At 40.3% G+C, this 23,599-nt stretch overlaps 1 protein-coding gene across 1 annotated transcript in view; it reads left to right on the top strand.

Annotated features, from left to right (window-relative positions):
• The first annotated feature begins 7,160 nt into the window (after positions 1 to 7,160).
• CUL3 (cullin 3) overlaps positions 7,161 to 23,599 on the top strand; it is a 108,725-nt gene continuing 92,286 nt past the window's right edge. The window contains exon 1 of the mRNA XM_055573605.1: positions 7,161 to 7,621. Within this exon, the coding sequence (XP_055429580.1) occupies positions 7,556 to 7,621 (66 nt within the window). The 5' untranslated portion in view covers positions 7,161 to 7,555. The remainder of the gene's footprint in view (positions 7,622 to 23,599) is intronic.

Below are 23,599 nucleotides of genomic sequence, written 5' to 3'. Positions count from 1 at the left end.
TGTTGTGCCAAATACTTTACCTCCATTGTTTGTCTTAATCCTCATGTTAGCCTTGTGAAGCTGGTATTATTATTAACCTGATTTCACTGATGAAAATAAATGGTACATTTATTGATACAACAGACATGAACTTGGGCACGCTCCAGGAGATGGTGAGGGACAAAAAAGCCTGGCATGCGGCAGTCCATGGGGTCTCGAAGAGTCAGACACAACTAGGTGACTGAACAACAACAAAAATTGATACATTGCAGAATTTGCTTTAGAATCCAGGTGCTCTGATTCCAGCGCAGGCATGCTTAACCACGGTGCTATTTTCTTTCATAGTTTAAAACTTTAGTGTATAGGTAATGCAATCACTGTTTGTCTACATGATAGGTTTTCAAAATAATTTTATTTAGTTGTGCTGCCTGGGCTTCTCACTGTGGTGGCTCCTCTTGTTTCAGAGCACAGGCTCTGGGGCTCACTGAGTTGTGCTCCCGGGCTCTAGAGCACAAGCTCAATAGTTTTGGCGCATGGACTTAGTTCCTCTGTGGCACGTGGGATCTTCCGGGACCAGGAATCAAATCTGCATCTCCTGCATTGGCAGGTGGATTCTTTACCACCGAGGCACCAGGGAAACCCTATATGATAGTTTTAATACAAATTAGAAAAGACCAAAGGGTCCTGCCCACCACCAAGGGAAACACAGACTCACAGCTGCATAGTTTAGAGGGCAATTGGCATTTCTGATCAAGGAAGTAGGTTTCCTTCCTTCAAGTAATGACAGCCCTTGCAAGCACACCTGCTTTGGATATCACTTCTATTGACCTCCTCAGCGAGGCATCTCCTTATTGTGCACAGACGTTACAACTACATGAAGGGGTTTAAAAAAATGTGTATTTTATTTTTATCAGTTAAGTCTTATTCACAAGAACTCTACACAGATATTCCCTGTTCCCTTCTCCATTCTGCTCTGTGTTCAGGAAGGCTAACCTTTATGGGATCCATTAATGGGCTTCCTTGCCTTCTGGCTTCCAGTTAGCTTCATCCAATGGAGGTTACCAGCCAGAAATCTGGAGGAAGGAGAAGAGTAAGGCTCGGGTATTTTCTCCCCTGTCTGCCTCTGTATTGAGCCAGCAGCTTGGGTCCTCTCCTAAGGTCTCAGCTTCTCAGACAGCCCTGTTCCAAGGCTTCAGAGGGAATTCTGCCTACAGGTTCTGGTGGCCATTTCTCGTAGCCCTTCTAGTCTGGAAGGGATGCAAACCTGCCTTCTGTTGTTAGTCTCGAGATGCTTCATCATCCTGTGGTCACTCCCTAACTCTGCCCACACTTCTGTAAATAGTCCCTGAATTAAACTCGCCTCAATTTCCCTGTATGAGTGAGCCATCTGTTTCTCGCCAGGACCCTGACTGATACACAGTGGAAACAAACTTTAACTATTTTAAGTGAAAATGGAAATTGGGGAAAGCATGTTAGGAGTCACAGAAAGGCAGGGAGGTGGGAAGATCAGGGTTGGAGAATAAGCAGGAACCCAGGGATCTCTGGAAAGCTGAAGAGCAGAAATGACACTGAAGTCATTCAGTGGGAGGCACCTAGGCCACCCACTGCCACTGCCTGTATGCCCACCAAATGTCCCTGTGTCCTTCAGCCACCAACTCAAGGAGACGGCCCGCTCGCCTGAGTCTACATAATACATCCCCATGTTGAGCTGGGCAGTGGAGAGTGGGCATCAGGCCCCCTTGGCTATTGCGATAGGAAATGGACACCACTACCCACCAAGACCACACTCAACAGTTGAATCCTTTAAAACAAGAAATCAGGAGATGCTAATAGGAAGTACCACCCCCCAAACAAGGACAAACATAACTATAAAAATTAATAAAATAGTGTGAAACTGCCTTAACCATATGAACATCCAAAGCAACTTTTCCCAAAAAATGAAGGTTCATGCAGAGATAAGCACTTCTCAACAAAGTCCCTTAGCAGAGAAGGACAATATCTAAAGTTCTTATACATGAAAAATCTTTACGAGGTTTTAACCTGGGTGGGATATAAAGTTGCCTGTTTCATCTTAACAGGGTGTCCACATTGTCCGTTTCTTAGAACCATCCATTCAGTGGATTGTCTGCCCCAAAACCAGCCATTCAAGAACCAGGAGGTTCAGATACCAGTAACTTCAAATCAACTTATTGGTGGGAATTAATTGATTATATCAACTTGGGGCTAGAAATCGGCCCCAACAATTTAAAACAATAATCTGTAAGTTTCTTAAAGGTAATTCTTCATCTCTACCAGCACTATTGAAAATGTAACAATAAAGAATATAGGTTTACTGTGAACTCAAAACAGCTTATTGAAGAAATTGAAAGATAATACTATTTTATTTGTTGACTGTTGTATCTATAGTTCACACAATTACTAAATGTAGCATAAAATTTAGACTATTTACATTTATAGTCCTTTGGAACTGCATTTTATCTCATCTTCAAAATTAACTTACTTCACAAAGACAGAGCTGAAGAGTTATAAATTTCAACATGCGTTTTACTCATCACGAAAGAAAGAGCAATACATATCCATAATTGTCCCCCAGAGGTTTCTTGATATAGTTACTGTTATCAGTAAGAGGAAATTATTTGTCTTCAAAATAAAATTACATTGACACGATGCCTATAATTTTTAATTGAGAATATGTATTCTGTTAAATTAGGTTTGTCGGTTGTATATATAGACATTTTTATTTTCAAAATATTAATTTATTGGATAAATGTGGAGTAAACAGAACACTGTCCAGGCTAACTAGAAGATTTCCAGAGCTTCCAGTGAGATGATTTTGTTTAGCATGACATGTGATAAAAAATTGAGATGGCTTTTTTATGATACAACAGGCATTTAAGATTTTAATTCAAGATGTAACTTGTTTCCTATGCTCATAGGTCTTACATGCTCTTGTATAGATGATATACATATAAAAAAACAGTAAAAAATAGAAAAGATCTACAGTTTTTATGTCTGTGATTATGTTGTCAATCCAATACTCCTATGACATGTCATCTTATAAAGCAAACATGAATGCTACTGCTCTAAACATGTACAAATTTAATGGCCTACAATACTTACTAGTTGCCTGGTGGAGACAAGGAAGAAAGTAGATTGAGCCCTTCTTTTCAAGGACGTGATAATATCTACAGATCTTTCCCTTCCAATTTGAAGAATGTGCATCTTCCCCTAACACAGCCTTTGCTGTTTAAAGCCAATGAGCAGATCTTTCCAAATAAATTGGTTGGCTGTCAGCTGTTTTAATAAGCAATATCTGCAGAATCAAATCACTAGGTATGATGCAGTGATTAGTGTGGCTTGGTATCCTGGATACCTGGAAATTCATGGCCAAGAAGAAGCTATTGCCTTTCACTGGCTTCTCACAGTCTGTACTGCCCATCTCTAGACTGGGATGTAGAAAAGAGGCTGGTCCACTCAGCCTCCTGGCTTCTCTGACTGCACGTGCTCCCTGCAAATAAATGGAAATGGGGCCACAATTCTCCTGTGTCAGGACACGGTCAGCATAAGTGGGAATACCAACTGGCAGGCATGTAACATCTAGTTGGTTCCTAGTCCTGCGCTCCTTTCTCTGCTGGATCAGGTGGCAGTTGACAGAAAAAGGAATATCCTGAAAGTTCATTTGCTATTTGCAGGGCAGGGAACACGACTGGACTAGGGGCCTACTGCTGCTTTAGAGGGTATTTCATAGGCATTTTGAGGATGTTGATTTTCTAGGAAGGAAAAGCTCTGATTTCTGGACTACAGTGTATAAAAAAGTTATTGCCAAATCCAGCGTGGACCTGTCGTTTCCAAGTTTTGGGGATGGGGGAGGGAGGAAGGACTATATATTATGTGATGGTAGGTCTCATCTGTCTTATTTACCTTACCATCCGATATATGGCAGCCATTAAATAAATATTTCTTAAATAAATGAATAAATAAATGAGCAGTAGAATTTTTTATGGCAGTGGCAGACAAATTCATTTTTAAGAATTTTTCTGGGTCTTTGTGGTTAACAACCTAAAGGGAGACAGTAGAGAGTGATTCTTTTAAATGCAGCTAAATTTTGCTTAAGTAAAACCATAATATGAAAATCTGAGTTCACAAAACAAAAGGAGATAATACGCTTCACAATTACATGGATATATGCTTTAATGCAGGGGGGTTTCCTAAATGCTGGCTTTTAGTGTGGTGTTAATGCTGGTGTTTTCTCAGATTCACACTGAAAGAAGAAAAATCACCTCAATGCATTGTTCTAAAGAACTGTTCTTCATTCACAAACTGATCTTCCTCCATTTCTGTGGTTAAAATACATAAAAAAGCAAAATAAAATAATGAAGCTAGTCTATACTTCCGGTTACTTATTTTCTTTTAATGCTCTTTGTTGTTGCTGTTTTACTGGCTAAGTCACGCTCAACTCTTTTGCGACATGATGGATTGTAGCCTGCCAGGCTCCTCTGTCCTTGGGATTTCCTGGCCACGAATACTGAAGTGGGTTGCCACGTCCTTCTCTGGGGGATTTTCCCAGCCCAAGGATCAAACTGGCATCTCCTGTGCCTCCTGTGTTGGCAGGGGGATTCTTCACCACTGAGCCACCTGGGAAGCCCTTTAATACTCTTACTTGCCAAATAACACTGGTTCTCTAGTGTTTTAAAAAACTACTTCATTGGTTTCTGAAATCCAAGTAAGATTCATTTTGTAAAAGCATACAGCATTCTTAAAGAAACCTACATATTGAATAAAGGAAGACAGTATAAGCTGGGCCTTAATTACCAAAGATAATAGCAGCCAACAGGTTTTGAGTGACTACTCTGTGCTGAGCACTGCTTTCAGGGTTTTTAAAAATGTATTTATCATCTAAATTTGAGTAGCCCAAGGAAGAAACATTCTTTTTATCTCCATTTCACAGATAAGGAACTCTAGACAAACAGCCTAGCCCTTGCCCCTGAAGACACAGAATACATCCAGTAAAAGAGTAGAAGGGCTTCCCAGGTGGTTCAGTGAAAAAAGAATCCTCCTGCAATGCAGAAGTGGGTTTGATCCCTGGGTCAGGAAGATCCCCTGGAGGAAGGCATGGCAACCTACTCCAGGATTTTCGCCTGGATGATCCCTTGGACAGAGCAGTCTTCTTACATTACAAAGAAACTGAGCCACCTGACACTGCAACCAATACAAAAACATTGGTTGTTAATATCATCTAATGATTATGGAAATGAAGGTTCAATCAGCACACAGATTATAAACTATCCAAGACTCATGTGAAGTGAAGTGAAGTGAAAGTGGCTCAGTTGTGTCCGACTCTTTGTGACTCCATGGACTTTCCATGGAATTCTCTAGGCCAGAATACTGGAGTGGGTAGCCTTTCCCTTCTCCAGGGGATCTTCCCAACCCAGGAATTGAACCGGGGTCTCCTGCATTGCAGGCAGATTCTCTACCAACTGAACTTTAGTAAGGTGAAGTCACTCAGTTGTGTCCGACTCTTTGCGACCCCATGGACTGTAGCCTACCAGGCTCTTCCATCCATGGGCTTTTCCAGACAAGAGTACTGGAGTGGGTTGCCATTATTTAAATCAGAGTCCCTCCCATTGTTAGCTTATCAACAAAATTCTTGACCTATTTTTAGCTTCAGTATTTACATAGATATTGCTTCAAGCAATATCCTTGTTTCTTAAGCTCTGTTTTTTTAACAAATACCAGAAAACAGAACAAGAAAATGTTTTCAGTGGGGCATTTCAACCAAGTAAGGGGTGAAAGCACAACACTGGTGAATCTAGTTATCAGGATTAAGTTAATTTAGGGAAAATCCAACCTTACAGTGAACAAATCAAAAAGGTATATTCCAGTTCATTTATTAAAAAAAAAAAATAAAAACCCCCAGCGTCCAAATGCTTAAAAAGAATTAAACTTCAGCTTAAAAAAGACATTAAAAATAAAATTTAAAAGTATTAATATTCTATTAATATTCATTCCAACAGGTTCTTACCTAAAATGATATCGTAAACTTTAGTGGGAACTCACATATTCCTCTGCAGTCAGAAATCCAAATATAACAATACAAAGAAGTAAATTAGGATGTAAAATTCATAATGAAGAGCAAAACTGATGAATCAAACTAGACTTTTTGAACGCAATGCCAAACTTTTATTCCCCCAAATTATCAGCAAATTGAAATGAAAGACAAAAATTTTGGCTTTCAAAATGTATCATATCCTTGAAATGGTAAAAACGATTTGGCAGGTTAAGGTTAGGTTTCTATCATTCTATTTTCTATTTAACACCATTTATCAAAATACTGCACTGCGTTAAGGGAGCTGTTATTTCAATGGCAACGAAATACAAATTTTAATACTAGTAAGTTCTAGGTCTCTCAGACAATAGTGAATCAAGAGCTTATGCAGTTTAAGGAAATTTTATGGATTTCCACCCCTCAATCCTGACAGCTGGAGTGTGCACATCCAACCCGAATACCTTGTTAGGCATACAGGACTCGACTTTCTGACACTGCATATATTAATAACTCCTGCACAAACTCTTCTTTCAACTTTCTGGCTTCTGGTCAAATATCCATCCCTAGTCCACATGCCCTAGAAAAACACAAGAACCAGTTTCAGGACGTGGTTATCCACCTAGCACCCTACGCTCCACCCCGAGACTACCCTCCTCCCGCTCTAACCCAGCCCATCCAGGTCGGCCCAGCTCAGAGGAGCCGAACACTGCCTACTACAGTCCGGCTCCGGCTCTCGGAACTTCCCCCGCCCACTCCGTCCACGTGATCAGGACCCCGCCCCCTCGCCGGCTATCCACCAATCAGCAGCCCCCTCACCCAGGATCCGGTCTCCAACGCTCCCCTTTCAAAAAGTCAGCTCACTCCTCCCGCCTCAGTCCCGCCCCTTTCCTACCGCTCCGCCCCGCTGGCCCCGCCCACCTCCCCAAATCCCCGTTCCCTTCCTCCTCTCCCGTTGCCCCCTCCCGCTCACAGGCTTCGCCCCGCCCCACTCGGGAAAGCGCGCTCGCCCTCTTCTCGCGAGATTTGAGCGTCCCCCTCCTCCTGCCGCGGCCGCCCGCCTCCCCCTCCTGTCCTCCCACCCCCCCTCCCCCCAATCTCTCCACTCTCCGGCTCTCCTCCCTCCCTCCTCCCCCCTCCACCCTCTGGGCCGGATCTCGTCTCGCTGAGGCGGAGGAGGAGAAGGAGGAGGAGGAGGACGTTTGGCCTGCGCAGTGAGATGTTTGTCCGTCGCCGCCGCCGCCGCCATCGCGGAGGAGCGCGATAAAGGGAGCCGAGCCGGGCGTGAGGGGGACCCTGCGGAGCCGCCGCGCCAGCGCAGTCCCCCAGCCGAGCCCGAGCCGCCGGAGACCGAGCCGCCGCTGCCCCCGCCGCGGCCGCCCAGGGGCCGGCCAGCTCCCCAGCCCAGCCCGGGGGCCGCGCCGCCGCCGCCGCCGCCCCCAGCGTCGCCCCTCGCCTGCCCGCCTGCCTTAAATGTGACACCGGCGCCTCGGAGTGCGACCCGAAGCCGCCGCCGGGGAGGGGACGAGCACCATGTCGAATCTGAGCAAAGGCACGGGCAGCCGGAAGGACACCAAGATGCGGATCCGGGCCTTTCCGGTGAGTCTCTTCTCGGCGCTTGGGACCCCGGGTCGGGGGGCCCGGCCGACAGCCGCACGCGAGGCCCGGGCTGAACTCCCCCCCAACAGGCCGCAGGCCCGGCCTCCCATCCCCCACGCCGCCGGCCGCGGGGCGCGAGCCTTCCCGGCAACGGGGCGGCGCGGGGCCCCGGCGCGGCTGCCTTCCCGGGCCGTTCCCCGCGCCCCCGGCGTCCGAGGCCGGCGCCGCGCCCCCGCCCTGGAGCTGCGCCTCCGGTCGCCCCGCGGGCGTCGGCTGCGGCCGGGGCCCCTCGGCCGGTCCCTGCACCTCGCCGCGCTCCTGGGGTGTAGGCCCAACCCCTAGCACCCCGCTCCTGCTCGGTCCCCGGGACTCCCAGCCCTGCAGGGACGGGGACCGTCTACGTCCTCCCGGTGTGGGGCGTGTGTGTAACTTTTCACGTGAGGTTTCGCAGCAGTTGAAAAAAAAATCACCATGCCTAAAGGATGGCCTGCCAAAAGATGCCGGGGACGGACCTCTCCCGCTCTTCCCCTCCCCAGGAAGGGCTCTGCCGTCCACCTACCCTCGACGCGTTGACAGACGTTCCGCGTAATGCTCTGTAGTAATACACTAACAACGTCGGTGTGTTTACAGAATCTTTCATCCGCAACCTTCCAATGCACTTTACAAACTCGCCTGTGCTGGAATGGCCTAGCCACTCAAGGGGAAGTAAGAGAAAACAAATGGGACGATTGGTTCTTCATTTCTTAGCCATGGAAGCCCAAAAGAATAAGTAGTCACCACCGTGAGTTGCTTTACTCTAGGTTTTAGTGACAGCAAAAGTATTTTTGTTTAGAAACTTTTTTGGCCTTAAATTAAGTCATAACCCTGCGGTGTTTAGTATTACAGGGTATAACTTTGGATGTTATATCTGAATCAGATAGCCAATGGCAAGCAATTAGAGTGTACTCTTGGGACAGAGAAACTGGACATACTTGCTCACGGCCGCTTCTGCAGCAGGTAGACGTCAAAGTGGACAAACTAGCAATTGAATAGAAGATTTTAAACCAGGAAAACTAGAGAAGAAGCTGTGGTTTCCTGTCTTAGAATCACAAGCACATTATATTGTGTGGTGGGGGGCAGTGAAGAGAGGGTTTGTATTCACTTCTTAAAGCATGCTTTTTCTAAAGTGTAGTTTGCACTTTAGTGGAAAGATTAATATAATTGTCCTAGTTGAGTAAGAAACTGACATTGAGAACTTGAGGACCTCCCTGAATTCTTAAAATTTAGAACGAAAAAATACACCTGATGCAGAATTCCCAGATGGTAATAAGAAAAATGTTAATGCCTATGTGAAAACTCTTGGGACATGTAAATAAAGGTAGGATATAATCAGGAGAATTAGATGCTTTAATGCACATTAAAGGGATTTTTAATTTCTGAAGTTTTTTTCCTTAAGTAATCATGAGCAAGTACAAAGAAAGTAAGAAATGTTGACATGAACACTAATGAAGTTCACTTGCACGTTTTCCTTTATAATGATAAACAGTGAACTGGGTTTAATAATTCGTGAGTAGGGATAGTTTTCCTACTGAATCAGTTCATACTAAGTGAGCAGAATCTAGAATTATTCAGAATTTCAAATAATTTTATACATTTTTAAGAAAAGTTTGCTATTCTTGAAGTCTGACTTCTAATACAGATTATTGTTGAAAGGTGAAACAGCTCACATTTGACATCAACTCACTGTTGTGGATATTCTGATTAATCAGCTCTGTCTTTATCTATGTGTAATCAACTCTTTGATCTCTTGGTTTGCCTGTCCCTACCTGTTCTTCCACTCCTTCATTCATTTAGGAAATACTGAGGACTGTGTGCTAGGTACTGTTCTGGGGTCTTGGGATGTATCATTATAGCTTCAGAGAACAATATCCCTCTCTTCTGGATCTTGTATTGTTGTGAAGAAGCTGTGGGAGAGAATTTTGTTCTTCTTTTAGCTAAAGAGTATCAGAGTATGTGACAGGTTACCACACAGCACTGAAACTGACTTTTTTTTTCAGGAGCATTATGGTCATGAGCTAATTTAGGCCTTTTCTTATCTGTAATTTGTTGCCTTCTTAAGTTTCTCTAAAATCCTTAAATGAAGTTTGCAAGTAGCTAGTGTTTGATATTCAGTACTTAGTATCTGCTAATTTTTAAAAGTGTCTAAGAGTTTTAAATTTTCTCATGGGTATTAACATCACTCATAAGTAGTTCCTACAATGAGAACCATTGAATTTCTTTAATATATAAATGTAAAAATCATAGTTCTTTGAACTTTCATTAAGAATGGCTACATAAAACCTCAGTGGTGTGATATTTCACTGATTATTTGGTAAATGAATACTTACAGACTTTCAGAATTTTTTTTTCCTTCCAGGTTAGCAGTCATTTACCTAACTGTAGTCTGCATGGATTGCAAGTCAGAAGTAATAAATGCATGTTATTCCATAAAGAAAATATTTTTTGTGTATTCATGTGCGCACACTTAAAACTACTGTATTTTCCCATTTGAGATAAACAGCTACTCTAAGGGAAATTGTAGTGTAAGCAGAGGCCTCAAATACTTCTTTCAAAGTGTTTTATAAAACTGATCGGTGAAACAGTATAAAAATATGTTTGAAGATTGTTTTGTTATCTTTACAAAATAGTAAGTGATGGTACAGGATATTTTGTAAAGGTGTAAACCTACCCCAGCTGTAGTCTCATCAATAAAATCAGGTTCTGAGAAGTTGGTTCTTTTTAAGATGGAAAACAATGCAGAACTTTCTGTATGTAACAGATTGACGATGGAGGAAATATTTTATTCCAGTTTGTAAACTTTGATGCAGTGGACAAAATATATAGCATCTCATATCTTTTGGAGTTTTTTGGTACCCAAAATGACAGCAAGTGACACAACACTTTTTCAAGAAAGGAAGCTGTAGTTGTGAAACTCCTGGAAACTCTGTGGCTTTGGACCAAAGAATGCTGTCCCAAGAAGTTCCTGCCCTTATTTCCTGCTGTTGCCATGTGTTTCACTCCATAGGATTAGTTGCTGTCAGGTGAACTTTTTGTTCTTATCTTTATAATAGTCATTCCTCACGGTCTGTACTGTAGTTGGGTCATTTGTCCGCATGGACTTGAAAAGCTTGTTTGTATTGGAGGGGATATGGTTGAATGGGAATACTGGTCTCTCCTCTGATTTGCCTTTTTTGACTTAGACTTCAGAGTTTAGGAGACAAATTGTGAAAGTGATTTTCATTAGAATGTGATCTGAAAATGGTTTCACTTACTGGTTTACAGAAGCATCCTCAATCATGATAAGGAATCTCTGGCTGTGATGTGCATGCAATAATTCTAGATGAGCACCACCTGTGTGGCATGGACAATTAGAGAAGGTATTGTTAAATGGAACCCACAGAATGACTGATACTCATTTGTTATGTTCTAAATACTTAAGAGCACAAGAATTTAAGGACAAGAGGGAAAGTTAATGTTTTTGTTTCTCCTAGCTGTAGTGATGTTTGTTAGATTTAAGGGAACACCTTTAATGTTCAAAATAGGTTTCTTTTATTTACTACCTGGACTGTACATACAGAGAGATTGAATAAGAGTTTTGCAAATCACACAGGGTGGGGAATTAACCTCTCAAGTTTGGTTTTTTTATTCTTTAATATTTTCTTATAGGGATGTTATGGAGATATAGCATTCATTAAAGTATTGCTTTCACTTAGACTGATTTTTTTTCTATTTAATGGTTTTAGGACAGCCAGCTGTTATAGTTAGTACCTCACAGGCTTTAGAAGCTTAAAAATAAAAAGATAAGTAGTTATAAAGTGTTTATTTTGTATTGTCTTAAAAAGCAGTTCTGAGGAGCCAAGAAAATTATTACTACCAAATTATTAGTACTAAAGTTATTGAATTTGAAACACTTTTAATAGTATAGAGTATAATGTGTGAATTTGACTTGTTAAATAATACAGTAGTCACACAATAAGGTCATTCAAACAAAATAGAGAAAGTTTCATTCATTAAATGTAGCTAGGTAATAATAGTGTTTTCTCTATTTCAACAAGATTATATAGTTAAGGCTAGAAAAAATAGTGTATCTTCCCATTGTGTTATAAATTGGGAGACCTCAGAGATAATTTTTTGCTGTTATTAGAAAAAAAATTATCTGTTAATCTTAACAGCAAAACAAAATTTTGAAGTTTTGCTAGATTTTTATAGAAGTTATTGGACAATTTATAGCTTTAAATAACGGAACTTTCATAATAGTTCTTGTTTATCATTATAAAGTCAACAAAAAAGGTGCTACTAGTAAGTAATCACTGAGCTGAAACATGAATTACAGTTAATGTCTGTAAGTATATTGTGAAAATTATTCAGTTGTAGTCTAGCAAAGCTATGAATTCATTTTAGTAGGTTTTCTAGTTGTAAAAGTGATGCATATTCATGATAGAAAACTTAATAAGTGTCTGAACATCTAAGTAAAGTAATAAATAATCACCTGTAACCCTGCCACTTGGAAGTAAGCCGTATTAACCTTTTGATGTGTTTCCTTATAATCTTTCATACATGTGTAAGCACACAGTAAAATTGAGGTACCATCTTTTTATATACCGCCTTTTAAATACAGTATCTTACTATATTTAATTTCCATTAATTTTATTTCCTTACTATATATATTTATTTCCATGTTAAATATATCAAAAACATGATTTTGAATCACTACCTAATACTCTGCAGTACTTTGGCCTATCCATTTCCTTGCTGACAGGTTTGATTGATTCCAGTGAATACATGCTTTCTCTATTACAAAGAATGCAACTGTGATTATTTAGGAGCTTCCCTGGTGGCTCAGACAGTAAAGAATCTGCCTGCAATGCAGGAGACCTGGGTTGAATCCCTGGGTAGGGAAGATCCCTGGAGAAGGGAATGGCTCTCTACTCCAGTATTCCTAGCCTGGAGAATTCCATGCACAAAGGAGCCTGGCAGGTTATACAGTCCATGGGGTTGCAAAGAGTTGGACATGACTGAGGGACTAAACAGTTTCACTTTTTCACTTATGATTATGGAATTACTGGACTCAACATAACTGATACATTGACCAACCACATTGACCTCCAGAAAGGTAGGAATAATAATAGTTCCACTTGCTGAATGCTTATAATGTGCCACACACTGCTCTCTGTGCTTTGCATGTGTAAACTAATTTAATTTGCATAACTCTGTAGGGTTCTATTATCATCTTTTTTACAAAAGAGGTCTTGAGATGTTAAGTAATTTGCTTAAGGTCACTTTGCTTGGAAGTAGCAGAACCTAAGGTTCTTTTTAACCTAGGCAGTCTGGATCTAAAGTGAAGGCTTTAGGAATTAATTATATCTCTCAAGGTTGTGTACTTCTACCTTGTAACAGTGTCTTAGATAAGATACCTTTAATTTCATAGGTGAAAAAATAGTACTAGAATGTTTTAATTTTTATTTCTTTGCCTACATATAAAACCATGGATAGTCTGTAGGGAATTTTCATTTAGTTTCACATTAGAGTATTCAGCATAGGTTTAGAAACCTGACTAAAAAGTAAAAAGACTAGAGAGCGTAAGAGTGTGGGCTCATACACTATCAGAGTTTGAATGTCAGCTCTGCCTCTTTCTAGTTGTGTGATCTTTAACAAGTTACTTAACCACTTCTAACCTCAGTTTTCTCCTCTGTAAAATGAGGTTGTAGGACCTGTCTTACATGGCTGTTGTGAGATAAAGAGAGTCAAGCATTAGAACTGGACCTAACATACAGTGAACAATTGTTATACCAGTATTTAGTCATGATTCTGCCACAGTTTTGGAGAAGGGCATGGCACCGCACTTCGGTTTATTTGCCTGGAAAATTCCATGGACTGCGGAGCCTGGTGGGCTACAGTCCATGGGATCGCCAGGGTTGGACACAACTAAGTGACTGAGCACTCATGCCACAATTTATGTTAAAATTGAAGGTTATTTTTGCAAGTAATTTTATTTATACAATTATTTTAGTGATGCTGCCAGTTTTGGGTACTTACATTTTTAGAACTTAGGTTTTGAGAAGCTTATAGATTCAATTTGTGGACCACATTAAGAAATCAGTCTCAAAGTATATGGGTTTGGTTACTGCTGGGGTGTTTGAAAAGAATGCCACTGGCTCTTGTAGGGTGGGGGTAGATTCAAAAGAGAAAATACAATAGTGATAGTTACTCATTGGGGTAAGTGTATAACCTTTCTGGGATAACTTTATTGAAGGAATAAACACTCACTTGGTGTGTACATTCTAATATGTACATTAAAGGAAGTGTTAGTCGCTCAGTCATGTCCCAACTCTTTGTGACCCCTTAGACTGTAGCCCGCCAGGCTCCTCTGTCCATGGGATTCTCCAGGCAAGCGGGCTGCCATTTCCTACTCCAGATATGTACATTAAGTGTTTATCTAAAAGTACATTTTGTTTTTATTTCCTTCCTTTCTTCCACCCTCTTTTTTTTTTTTTTCACTCACGAACTAGGTTATGGTTCGTGCCCAAAGTTTATACCAGATCCCCTTTTCAATCTTTAAGTGTTAGACACAGTGTGGATGGTTAGTGAAATGATTGATTAAATGAGAAACTAGTCCTTGAAGCCAAACCACAATAATCAGTGACTTAGCTAAGTCGATTCTGGGAGTATTCCAAAATATTTGAACTCTTTCAGCTGTAAGTGAAGCCTTAATTTGTAGGTCATTAATGATCATGTGGCACTTTTCCTTAAAGGTTAGTTAGCCTAGTCTCCTAAAACAGTGACTTGAAACTAAAGATGTAGGTATGTATTGGCAGTTACTTTGGATTGCGTGTCAGAAGACTTACTTGCTAGCCTAGTCTTTTCTGTTCACTAGCTTTCTCTACATTTTACTCCCTCCACCATGACTTCTTCCTCCCAGCCAGTTAACCATAGCTGGTAAGGCCCTTCTTTCACGGCGGATTGACTACCATCTGTCATCTCTACCTGTTCTGGGAATTCTTCACCCTCTTTTCATATGAAATTTACCTTTGACCTGAGGATACAGGTTTATCTTCTTGAATTGAGGTGTCCTCTTTCCTTATAATCCATGAATCATTGGGCCCAGATGCTAGTGATTGCCACATCTATCACTCTTGTGGCTTGGGCCCTTCTGTACCGTTCTTTGAGTGATTCCTATGACTGTCTCCTAACTTCTTACACATGCTCCCTCAGTCATTGAAGACTTGCATGCATTCTTCACAGATATTCTCTCTAGTTGAAACTGTAACTTTATCCAGTGTGTGTGGGTAGGCATTCATTTATGTATTTTAATATATGTTTATTACGTGTTCCTACTGGCACTAAATAGTATTGATGGGACAGATCTGGCCTCTTCTCTATTACTGTGGTCTTCACTCTGTCTTGAAACTTGTTATCCGCTACTTTAGAAATTTTAAAACTTCATACTACAGTCTGTCCTAGCTCCTTCATTTATTAGGTATAGGACTTGAGCAAATCACTTAACCTCTGTCTGTTTTCTTTTTTGTAAAAGAGAAGAAAACAGTAGTACCTATCTCATAAGGTAGTTGTAAGGATAGGGTTAACACATACAAAGTTCTTACAAGTGGCACATAATAAACACTATAAATAAATCCAACCTGTTGTTATTGAATTATTCTATCCTACGTGTTGCTTGTTTTCTTCTCACATTAAATGTGCTCTGGGATCTCAAGAAGACCCTTTTCATTCTCCCAGGATGTGGGGCCTGATACCAGTTGCCACTTCTTTCCTGTTGTCTCCCAGGGTAAGGCCAGAAATATCAGCAAAAAGCATCTTGAACCATTCTATTCATCTGTCTTCACTGCTCATATTTTTTAAGACTATTGGGCACTCCTGGAGAAAATTACAAGATTGTGGTCTCTACCCTTGCTGGACTTTTCAGTGCCTCTGGGCAATTTTTTGTGTCCCTGTGAGCTCTGGCTCCCTTTTTCCTGCTTGAACTATTTCAAACTTTAGTCATTGTCCTCAAGCTCTTTATTGAGAATTCTCTTATCTCTCTTCTTCAGGAAATTTAACTACCAAAGTTATCTTGTGTAAGTACCTTCAGCTTTGATCTCTTGCAGTTTCATTCATTAACCTGTATCTTTCCTTATTCTCAACTCCTTCCCTTGGGTCTCAGAGAAGTAGGATGTTCATTTTTCTGTCTTCTCTACCATGGTAACTACCATTCCATCTCCTTTCATAGCCCCATCTTCAGAGAATAGTCAGTATCTCCTTTATTAGAATATGATTTTCTTTAGGGAAGGCAGCAGGTCTCTTTGTATTGATCTTTGTCAGTGCTTTACAGTAGCAACCAACAATGTTGAGTGAATGAGCTGACAGACTCTTTATAGTTTGTTTTCCCATCTTTTAGATGGGCACTGTAGCAATCTTTCTCACAGATTAATTGTGAGGAATAAAAGAAATAATGTTAGAAAGTGCTTGCTAATAAACAGTAACATCACTGAGACTGCTAAAATCATTTTCTAATCATAAAGTTAGTATTTTCAAGCATAAAAGTAGTGTGTTCATGTAGAACAGTTATTGTCAAACTCTTACAGGGTCTCTGCTTAGTCGCTCAGTTGTGTCCAACTCTTTGCCACCCCATGGACAGTAGCCCGCCAGGCTCCTCTGTCCATGCGGATTCTCCAGGCAAGAAGACTGGAGTGGGTTGCCATTCCCTCCTCCAGGGGATCTTCCCAACCGAGGGATCAGACCCAGGTCTCCTGCATTGCAGGCTGATTCTTTACCATCCGAGCCACCAGGGAAGCCCTAGGACCCAGGAAGCCTAAGAGGGGTGGAGTAGGTATCTTCAGAAATCTCCCTCTCTAGCCATTTAGAGCCATTTTTGTATTGTTCTTTGTATAGAAGACTTCATTTTAAAAAGTTCTCTGTTGTTTTAAAATCAGTGACCAATCCAGTGTTTTTAAAGTTGAGAGTCCTACTTTCTTAAGTTGATGCCATTAATGAGAAATTGAGAACAGTCTAAAGTTGCTTTAACCACTAGTCCAGAGCCTTTTGCTATAAGAAAACATTCCTTCTTTCTTTTTTAAAAGTTGAAAATATAATTAAAATTTATTAATTTGACTTCCATTTATATAAGTGAACTTTGAGTAGGGCTTGGAGCTGAGTTTGCTCTTTAGATGAGAAAGGTTACGGCTAAGCAAATGAATAAAGACTTCGAAGAGATATCTTTTACGTACTTTAAGAAAATACAAGATTCCTTAGAGATGCTTTTCTGTAAAAGCAAGCCATCATTTCTAAGAGGAATGCTTTAACATACTGATTGCAAGTCATTCTTATCTAAAGCAGCTCTTAACTGAGCAATACTTAGCCTCTTCTCTTCTCCCTATCCTCTTGAAAGTAATAATGAAAAACTCTTCCCCCTCTCCTTTTCAGTTTAATAGTATGAGAAGTTGCTTTATAAGATTAATAACTGCATTGTGTTGAATGTCTACTTTGTGCTAGGCTCTGATTTAGGCTGTTTGAACTATAATTAACTCAAATCCTCACAACAATCTTTAGATGTTACTTCTGAAGGACTGATGTTGAAGCTGAAACTCCAATGCTTTGGCCACCTGATAAAAAGAGCTGACTCATTAGAAAAGACCCTGATGCTGGGAAAGATTGAGGGCAGGAGGAGGAGGGGACGACAGAGGATGAGATGGCTGGATGGCATCACCAACTCAATGGACATGAGTTTGGGTAAACTCCAGGAGTTGGTGACGGACAGGGAGGGCTGGTGTGCTGCTGTCCGTGGGGTCGCAAAGAGTTGGACATGACTGAGCAGCTGAACTGAACTGTTTTAAATCTGTCCTGTGGCTCAGAGTGAAGTCAAAGTCGCTTAGTCGTGTCCGACTCTTTGCGACCCCATGGACTGTAGCCCGCCAGGCTTCTATGTATATGGGATTCTTAAGGCAAGAATACTGGACTGGGTTGCCATTTCCAGTAAAATAATGTGTATTACATATACACCTACGGAAGGGCAGAGCTGGGATTCAGATCCCAGGTGTATCTGACTCAGAAAATCATGTTCTTTCCATTACATCACACTGCCTTAATTATATTCAGTCAAAAACTTGCTGGATTCTGAAGAAGGAAATGGCAGCCCACTCCAGTATATTTGCCTGGTAAATCCCATGGACAGAGGAGCCTGGCAGGCCACAGTCCATGGGGTCGCATGGAGTCAGACACAACTTAGCGACTAAACCGCCTTGCAATATATAATAAAAGTACTGGTTTAAAAAAAAAATTTACTAGTTTCTGATATTTACTTTCCTAATAGGAATATATTGGGAAGTTAATTCTAAGCTTGCCATTTAAATGATTACCCAGGGGTGAATCCAGGGCCCCTGAAGCTTATACACTTCAGTACTCTATTTATAAAAAGAACTTAAAATTAGTTTCCAAGTCTTGGAAGGAGCTTTTGCAAGTTTAAACCTCACTAGATTCAAAGTGTGTGTACCTCTCACATACAAGTTATAAGAACTTTGACTCAATGGAATCCTATGTTGTTCAGTAAAATTTGACTATATATATTGATTAAGGGGATCCTAATGTGTATTGACTTTAATAAAGCAGTCAAAATAATAGCCTATAAGAAAGATACATTAGTTGATGTATTTCTAAGTTAACACTTTGCTTTTTAAGTTGATTCATAGTACACATTTTTAAACTTTTTTCAGTTATTAGAAATTTATCTTGTTAAACATTTTAAAAAGGGATTCCTTGAAGTTAATGTGTTTAAATGAAGGTGAAGTCCCTCAGTCGTGTCCTACTCTTTGCAACCCCATGAACTGTAGCCCACCAGGCTCCTCCATCCATGGAATTTTCCAGGCAAGAATACTGGAGTGGGTTGCCATTTCCTTCTCCCAGGAATCTTCCCGACCTAGGGATCAAACCTGGGTCTCCTGCATTGCAGGCAGATGCTTTACCATCTGCTGCTACTGCTGCTAAGTCACTTCAGTCATGTCCGACTCTCTGTGACCCCATAGACGGCAGCCCACCAGGCTCCCCCGTCCCTGGGATTCTCCAGGCAAGAACACTGGAGTGGGTTGCTGTTTCCTTCTCCAATGCATGAAAGTGAAAAGTGAAAGTGAAGTCGCTCAGTCGTGTCCGACTCTTAGGGACCCATGGATTGCAGCCTACCAGGCTCCTCTGTCCATGGGGTTTTCCAGGCAAGAGTACTGGAATGTGTTTAAATACCTTTATATATAATTTTTTGTGTCTCAGAATATACTAAGAAGTAGGTTAAACAGTGTATGAATTTTGGAGTACAAGGATCAGATACTTAAAATAGTTTGCTTTTCTTCATGCCGTATGCAAATGAGATATGAAAGAAGTGTATTTTGATGAGCAGTGTTCAGTTGCTAAGTCATGTCCAACTCTTTGTAGAGGACATGGCTTCCCTGTCCTTCACTGTCCCAGAGTTTGCTCAAACATACCCATTGTGTGGGTGATGCCATCCAACCATCTCATCCTCGGTTGCCTCTTCTCCTTCCCTCAGTTTTTTTCAGAATCAAGGTCTTTTCCAGTGAGTTGTCTCTTCACATCCAGTGGCCAAAGTATTGGAGCTTCAACCTCAGTCCTTCCAATGACTATTCAAGACTGATTTCCTTTAGGATTGACAGCTTCAGGAGACTCTCAAGAGTTCTCTTCAGCACCACCATTTGAAAACATCAATTCTTGGACTCTCAATCTTCTTTATGGTCCACCTCTCACATCCATACGTGACTACTGGAAAAACCATAGCTTTGACTCCATAAACCTTTGTCAGCAAAGAGATGTCTGCTTTTTTTAGTATGTGTCGTTTGTCATAGTTTTTCTTTCCAGGAGCAAGCGTCTTTTAATTTTATGGCTGCAATCACTGTCTGCGGTGATTTTGGAGCCCAAGAAAATGAAATCTGTCATTGTTTCCACTTTTTCCCCATCTGTTTGCCATGAAGTGATGGGACTGGATACCATGATCTTAGTTTTTTGAATGTTAGTTTTAAGCCAGCCTTTTCACTCTTTAACCCTCATCAAGAGACTCTTTAGTTCCTCTTTGCTTTCTGCCGTTAGAATGGTATTATCTGCATATCTGAGGTTGTTGAGATTTCTCCCGGCAATCTTGATTCCAGTTTGGGATTCATCCAGTCCAGCAATCCACATGGTGTACTCTGCAGATAAATAAGCAGTGTGACGGTAGACAGCCTTGATGTACTCCTTTTCCAATTTTGAACTAGTCCATTGTTCCATGTCTGGTTCTAATTGTTGCTTCTTGACCAGGTTTCTCAGGAGGCAGGTTAGGTGGTCTGATATTCCCATCTCTCGAAGAATTTTTCAGTTTGTTCTGATCCACACAAAGTCTTTCGCATAGTCAATGAAGCAGATGTTTTTCTCGAATTACCTTGCTTTTTCTATGAGCCAAGAGATGTTGGCAATTTGATTTCTGGATCCTCTGGCTTTTCTAAATCCAGCTTGAACATCTGGAAGTTCTTGGTTCATGTACTATTGAAGCCCAGCTTGAAGGATTTTGAGCATTACCTTGCTATCACGTGAAATGAAAGTTTGAACATTTTTTGGAATTGCCTTTCTTTGGGATTAGAATGAAAACTGACTTTTTCCGACCTGTGGCCAGTGCTGAGTTTTCCATATTTGCTGGCATATTGAGTGCAGCAGCACTTTAACAGCATCATCTTTTAGGATTTGAAATACCTCAACTGGAATTCCATCACCTCCACTAGGTTTGTTTGTCGTAATGCTTCCTAAGACCCATTTGACTTCATATTCCAAGATGTCTGGCTCTAGTGAGTGAGTGCACCATTGTGGTTATCCGAGTCCTCAAGACCTTTTTTTGTCCAGTTCTTCTGTTTATTCTTGCCACCTCTTGGAAGCAGATCTCTTCTGCCTCTGTTAGATCCTTGCCGTTTCTGTCCTTTATTGTGCCCATCTTTGTATGAAATATATCTCCAGTTTTCTTGAAAAGATCTCTAGTCTAATAATTAATTTGATCCTATTTGTTTTCATATTTAATTTTAGTCTTTAAAAGCTAAAAAGACTTCAGAGAGAATCTGTTCTAGATCTTACGTAATAGATGGGAAAGTGGAGAACTGGAGAAGGTGATTTACCCAGAGGATACTCATGTCTTGAATTTACGGAAGAACCATGACTCAAAAGCCTGGTTTCTGGTTAAAAACTCTTTTCTCTAGGCCAAACTAAAAAAAAGTGTATAGCCTTGATAATTTGGTGTTAATATTAGCCTATTAATTATTAATTAATTTTGTAGTATCAGACACTCAGGTGATTTGAGTTAACATGGTTTAACAGAAGACTCTTGAGAGTCCCTTGGACTGCAAGGAGATCCAACCAGTCCATTCTGAAGGAGATCAGCCCTGGGATTTCTTTGGAAGGAATGATGCTGAAGCTGAAACTCAGGTACTTTGGCCACCTCATGCGAAGAGTTGACTCATTGGAAAAGACTCTGATGCTGGGAGGGATTGGGGGCAGAAGGAGAAGGGGACGACAGAGGATGAGATAGCTGGATGGCATCACTGACTCAATGGACGTGAGTCTGAGTGAACTCCGGGAGTTGGTGATGGACAGGGAAGCCTGGCGTGCTGCGATTCATGGGTTCGCAAAGTCGGACATGACTGAGTGACTGAACTGAAATGAACAGAAGGATCCTTAGCTCAGGACACATGGATTCCTTCATTGCTTTAACTAACTGAATAATTTTGAGTAAACTCCCTAGCTTCAGTTTCTTCATTTGTAAAATTAAGAGATTTTAAATTGGGGTTTCCTTAGGCTCATTTCTGTTTTTAAAATTTCAGTCTAGAAACTGAATGCTGGTGTGTTCTCCTGTGCCCTAGAACATTTTGTGATGTTGCAAATGTCACCTGTCTTTTCAGCTTTAAAATTTCTTTAGAATAAGAATGGTATGTTTCAGTGATGATGATTAAATGCTAATATGAAGGAGTGGAAAAGTTGATTATGTTCTTACATACTTCTTTTTGTGTCAGTTTTAGAGAAATTTTGAGATGTGTTGTCAGATTTTTGTAATAATTTTATGAGCTAGGGCTTTTGCATTATCACATTTGGTTTATAATTAGAGTCATTCAAAGACAAAGCTAAGTAACTGTGGCAGCTTATACTGTTTTACTTTTTTTTTTCCTCTTTGGATCATGTATAGCTTATAATGGTGTAAACTAATTTGTTATTGTCTATCAGTTTATACAGGCTGTACACATTATTTCCCAACCCAGGGATCGAACCCAGGTCTCCGGCATTGCAGGTGGATTCTTTACCAGCTGAGCCACAAGGGAAGCCCACACGTTATCATAGTTTTAGAAAAACTGGGTTTACCCACTAAAAAAAAAAGAAACTTTAGAGATGAAGCTACAGAGAACAAAGGATTATCATTTTTAAATTAAAATTCATAGTTTTAGATTGTAGGGTAGAAATATGAAACTCAGACATGCATTTAGACATGAAGTATTTCTGTCTGAAGCATTGCTACTACTACTTTGAGATTCCATCCAAAATATATGATTCTTGCTTTTCTATTATTTTTGTTTTCCAGGTAGATGCTTAAAGAGCTAGTTTATACTCATGACCTCTTATTATTAATTATTGGGATTTAATGGTATATTAAGAAAATAGGAAATGTTTTTATTTTAAATTGTTGATCTTATAGGTGTAATAACTAATTTTCTCAACAAGGAGAGTTTTTGAAGAGTTCTAGTGAATATAAATATTGTATTCTCCGGATAAAAGATGTTTTAGGGTGCCAAGTAACATATCTTTATCAGAGAAGTAGCACCAATAGGATAGTGATAGACTTCTTGACTCAATGAGAATATGTAACAATTGCATCTTGTGGTCATTATCAGACTATGAAATGTTAGATATACATTTTTTCACATAAAATCACTGACAGATAACAGTTGAAAGAATATTGTTCATACTCGTCAGTTGTGACTTGACTTTACAGGCTAATCTGAAAACTTAACCTATGTCTTTGAAAGAAATTACTTCAAAATTTTAAATTGATTTTTGAACAGCCTACTCATGTTGAGAACTGAAATGCGGATTATAATAATTGAACCTTCTGTTGATGATTTAGCTTTCTCATTATAAATGTTACTGTTCTGTAATTTAGTGATGTTAGATGCCAGTTGAGTGTAGGTCAGACTTAATTTGTAATTTCATAGTATTGTTTCAGGCTACTGTGCTTTTCTAATTGATAATCTTTCTTTCCTTCCTTGACATCAGTCATTACTTTTGGCAGCACAATTCCAGCACAGAAGGCTGTGTGTTGTTTCTTTGTAGGAAAGAAAGAAATTTATTGAGCAAGGGTTGTATGTCAGATGCTTTCACAAACTTTGTTAATTGCTACACAATATACCACCTTCTCCCATTTCTCTTGTTACAAGCAGATGAGGAAAGTGAAGTTGGAAAGTTTAAATAACTTGCCCAAAGTCTGAGTGTGTCCCACTGCGCTGTTTTCCTCAAAGCTTGGATCTTTGACTATCTTTTTTGTGGTTGAGGATACTTAAAGATTAAGTGATGAGCAAATGGGATTATTTTAGACATCATAAGTCGTTGTGTGAGCTATGGGTCATTAAATAAGATTCATCATTATTACTAACTCTTTAACGGGACTGCCTTCAAATTATCTAGGCATCATGACATGTTTTAAAAAGGATACGGTAAAATAAGAGAACAGGCTTGATATTACTTTGAGATGCTTATAATCTGGGAGGGAATGTCCTTACAAAATTTATAGTTTTAGTTGTATTTGTCTAGAATATTGCCATTCCTCAGATATTTGTACCAAAACAACATTTTTTTTTTTTGAAGCTGAAGCTCAAAATTAAGATCAAGCATTTTTCCTTGTTTATTTTTTTCTAGCTGTGTCATTCTGAATTGCCTGGAATTTGAAATTCTCACCCTTTCCCCCCA

This window comes from Bubalus kerabau, chromosome 3 (genome assembly GCF_029407905.1).
Source record: "Bubalus kerabau isolate K-KA32 ecotype Philippines breed swamp buffalo chromosome 3, PCC_UOA_SB_1v2, whole genome shotgun sequence".
Lineage (NCBI taxonomy): Eukaryota > Metazoa > Chordata > Mammalia > Artiodactyla > Bovidae > Bubalus > Bubalus kerabau.
This window is presented reverse-complemented; position numbering and strand designations above follow the sequence as displayed.